This window comes from Bidens hawaiensis, unplaced genomic scaffold (genome assembly GCF_021521415.1).
Source record: "Bidens hawaiensis isolate Kalapana, Puna unplaced genomic scaffold, B.hawaiensis_p1.1 tig00018959_1, whole genome shotgun sequence".
In the NCBI taxonomy this organism is placed as follows: Eukaryota; Viridiplantae; Streptophyta; class Magnoliopsida; order Asterales; family Asteraceae; genus Bidens; species Bidens hawaiensis.
Genome location: NW_027492880.1, coordinates 419,932 through 424,187, shown reverse-complemented (window position 1 = coordinate 424,187; position 4,256 = coordinate 419,932). Strand labels below are relative to the sequence as shown.

The window sequence follows — 4,256 nt, the reverse complement described above, 5'->3', positions numbered from 1 at the left end:
CTCAAACAAGTGAAGGATTCAAAAGTTTTCTTGTTAGTTGTTACATGAACACTTATAAAAGAAAAAAAAAACAGATCCAACTCAATATTCAAAGAATGAGAAATAAGCCATAAGTCCCCACGTCACGTGACTTCCAGCGTGACGGTTAACACCTCTGCGTTGGCCCACTACCGATACCATCGCTGAAACCACTCCACGTCCAACACACCATTTTATATACTGTTATCCATTTGTTTATATTTATTTACATTAACTGCCACTATTTTCATTTTTTATTTTTTTTCCCAGTCTTCCAACAAATTTCCATGGCTACAATAATATTAATCCACTCCCAATTTAGGGTTCATCCACTTTCCCCAAATTAACTTAACGCTCGTTATGGATTCCAAGGTACTCTTAATTCACACTTCATCTCTACTTCTAGGGTTTCTGTAATTTTGTTCTATGTAATTTTGTATAGTAGAATTGTTTAGTTGTTATATGTATGTATGTATATTACTGCAATCAATCAATGGATGATAATATGGAGTTAATCTCGTCTGGAGAATCGCGAGATCTTGGAGAAAGTGGAACTAAATTATTATTAAAAATGAATGGCACGATTAATAATAATGGAACCGTTATTGTTGTTTCACCTTCTGTAACTGTTGAGACGTCATCATCTACGTCATCACTTGTTCCTGCTGTTAGTAATAGTAATAATAAAAGGCAGGGGTTGAGGAAATGGAAGAGGATACCTAGAGAACTTGCTATGAAAACAACTAATTTTAATAATAATAAAGAAAATGGTGATTGGAATGTTTCGCGTCGGAATGTTTCGCCAGTTCATGAAATGGTGTTGAATGGTAATGGTGATGGTGATTCGGATTTAAGTAGCAGGTCTTCGACTGCGGCGAGTCCTCCAAGAAGTAGGATTGGATCGGGGAAGAAGGCGCGAGCTTTTAATATGCAGAAGGAGGAAAGTTTAAATTCGGCCGTGGTGTTTGTGCAGGGTAGTAACAGTTTAGCAAGCAGAAGTAGACAGAGTGAGCCGAGTGCGAAATATGATGAAGAGTCGAGTGATGATAAAGATTTAAACGAAGAAGCACAAGTTGCATTTGTAAAAAGTGATGTTGAGTCCGATGACGCTCTTGTGGAGTCTATCAAAGGACTCCATTTTGCTCAAGAGGAATTCGAGAAAGGTAGATTGTTGACCTCGGTGTGTTTTTATTAACTTTTTATGCATATGATGTAACTTTTATGATCTGCAGAAGTTCTGAAATGGAGGGATGTTGGGAAAGATGATCTGTTAAACACTAACGACCCGTTGCGTGAAATTCTTGAACTTAAGGATACCAAGATCTTGGAACTGGAACTGGCTTTAAGTTGTGAAGGCTTTAAGGCTGAGATTGAAGATTGTTTGATGAAAATGATCCAAGCTGATGTGGAAAATGTGGTAATTACTGCAACCACTAGAAGATTAATCGAAGGGCCGTTGCGTGAAATCAAACATAGGTTACAAGAAAAGAGCATGTTATCGGAAGACGTGCAGACGAAGAAGCAGGACAACAAGTTGGAGACGAAAGAAAGTGTAAAGAAACTGCAAAGTAGAGTTTGTAGATTTACTTTATCTTTTGTGATCCAGTTTATATTATTGTTTGTGACCCTTTACCTGAAATCGTCACCTCAAATTGTTGAGGTTGTACCCACTTAAGTTACTCATAAGTATTGCCCTGTTGTAACATTCATCATAATATTGTATTCCTTTTTTCTTTTAATAAGCATTGTAGGCAGTCCTTTTCTTGAAGCAAAAATTGTGTTTCTCGTCACTTTGTTTGATTACAAATTTACAATAGTCAATTTGATGTAGGAAAAGAAAATATAAGCCACCTACTCTACCGGCTGTAGCCGCCACTGGTAAACCTATATTGATACGTTTCTAAAACAACTTATTTTAACTGAGTCCATTTTGCTAGCCGCCACTGGTAAACCGAGGACCTGACCATTTACAGTTGGGTCGGTTTCGGGTTTATCGGGTATTCTGGGTCGGTTTGGCATATGTGTCGGCCAGGGTCAATAACAACAGAAGTTAGTCTGGATGATCTCGTCATAGTTGTCTATTCCATGCATCTGATAGTGTTAAATTGATTCATACCATTATAGTATTATACATGATCCTGTTAAGCGAAACGTATTTGTTAAGATGCTTTTGTCGATTGAACACGATCGGATGATGATGAGCTACAACCAAAAAAAACCACAACCTCCATCATTTGATGAGAATGAGATACAATCAAAATAAACACGAACATCCAATAACGATGACGATGGCAGAATTTGTGATGATGAAGCACCAACGACCATTTGGGCCTGAAACCGAATTGCATAAAGGACCAATTTGGGTATTTCGAGTTGGTCTTGGGTTGGTTCATTGTTTTTCTTGGGTCGACCCAAGAGTCGCTCACCCTTGAACTGAACCAAATTGATACATTTGTAAAATGACACGTTTGACCCTACCTATTTTGCTCAAAACCGGTTCTGAGCATTTAATTTGAGGTAGAAAGTGAGTATTATTATTTTATTTTTGCTTTAACTATTGTTTGGGCTAACTCTGAAGACTGGTAAAGTTGATTTGCCATTTCTTGAAAAGAATGGATTTAGAAGCTGACCTTGAGTATGGGTGGCTGCTAAGCCATCAGCTATTTTCTTGATTTTGAATTGGTCACAAAGTCAAGAAATGAGACCTGACAAACTTCAGGACCACTTAGAAGCTGTCCAAAAAAAGATCAACCTTTCACTTTAATATTCCAAGTTCCAAACCCCTCACTTGTCCTTGATCCCTTAACGTCCTTCTTTGTGTATAATGTGAAAACTTAATCTCGCATGTGGAACGAACCAAAACGTGTTATGGACCGGTTAATCAAAAGTATTGAAATACGTGATTTTATAGAAATTGTATAAATTTGAAAGGTACTATATACCTTTTTTTTCCTATAGTGCACTGTGGTGTACTAAATACATGACTTCGAATGGTTTCATATCTAAACGTATATGAAAACAAAGATTGTTTTAATCTTGAATTCGAGTACCATACTGCTACATTATTGTTAAAAAAATAATTATGAGAGTGTTTCAAACCAGACGTGTCAAGATCCAGTTACACGATGCATCCAAATCGATACAACGATGCACCAGCCTTATGTATGTTTGCTGCCCCGCCTTGTGGGTTGACGTTTACTTAACTTATTATGCAGTCTATATGTAACTCCCATTATGCGTCTATATACATTAGGCGTACTTTTCACGTACATGACTTTTTGCAAGTGCTTTAAGTATGTGGATTGTGGAATGGGACTATCCCAAAAACCTCTTCGAATTGATAATGGGTATATGCTTTTATATTTTTATAGAAGGTATGGATAGTGGAGACTTTTGTAATACCCATGTCATCATACTATTAAAAATCAAAAAAGGTAACCTAAGATTCTTGTTTAACAAACAAGTCTTCACTCTTCACCCAATCAACCTTCTATTTACACATCATTTCACACGTCTATCTTGCATTAATAATAAAAAGGGAGGTGTTAAAGGATCTATCAAATTACTTGTATGCTTTGGCTGCTTGTTGCGGGGCTTCAAAGCAGGCAAAGGCCAATGTAGCCCGCCCTTAACGCCATCTATATCGCGCCAGGTAGTTAAAGGGTCCGTTTAACACAATATTGAGCACTAAAAGGGGGCAAATGGTTGGGCCACCTTCAAATGACCAATCACATTTTTTTTTCCTTTTTGTTTTGTATTTTTCTTTTATTTAACGTCTAGTTAAACCAACATAACATGCGAGTTAATGAGTGGGTTAGTTAAAGTCCTACAACTCACGTGACAGTGATATGACACTTTAATTAATCTAACGAAAACAACCAGTCTCAATGAGTTTTGATATCATCGGTTTGAGGATTAAAAGATGAAACAACACATTTTGGAGTCTTAACATTAAATAATCATTTTCATAAACAAGCATACATCATCCATTGGTCATGATCTTATATCTCAAATTCGTGACTTATGACTTACGACTTGAAAGACGATTCTTTGTATGAAAAAGCATGAGAAGGGCATTATGGTAATTTGCTCTACCCCACAAAATGAGTTTCATGTTTTGACTTTTTCTCAATCAAGACTTGTTCCGATATCACCTCCACCTTTTGTGTTAGGTACCTCACAACTTCTAACTAGATTTCCTACTTACATTCACCAATTATTTATTACATACCTATTCA

The 4,256-nt window shown here is 36.7% G+C and overlaps 1 protein-coding gene across 1 annotated transcript; it reads left to right on the top strand.

Annotated features, from left to right (window-relative positions):
- The first annotated feature begins 291 nt into the window (after positions 1 to 291).
- Positions 292 to 1,777, top strand: LOC143557421 (uncharacterized). The gene is made up of 2 exons (XM_077046497.1): positions 292 to 1,181; positions 1,251 to 1,777. The coding sequence occupies exons 1-2, from the start codon at positions 485 to 487 to the stop codon at positions 1,691 to 1,693; spliced, it is 1,140 nt and encodes a 379-aa protein (XP_076902612.1). The 5' UTR covers positions 292 to 484; the 3' UTR covers positions 1,694 to 1,777.
- Positions 1,778 to 4,256: the final 2,479 nt, after the last annotated feature.

Bases quoted from the DNA above. Each gene is read 5' to 3' on its own strand.
- LOC143557421 (XM_077046497.1), top strand. From the start codon at position 485: ATGTATGTATATTACTGCAATCAATCAATGGATGATAATATGGAGTTA. The intron at 1,182-1,250 runs GTAGATTGTTGA...TATGATCTGCAG, and splicing joins TCAAGAGGAATTCGAGAAAG to AAGTTCTGAAATGGAGGGAT.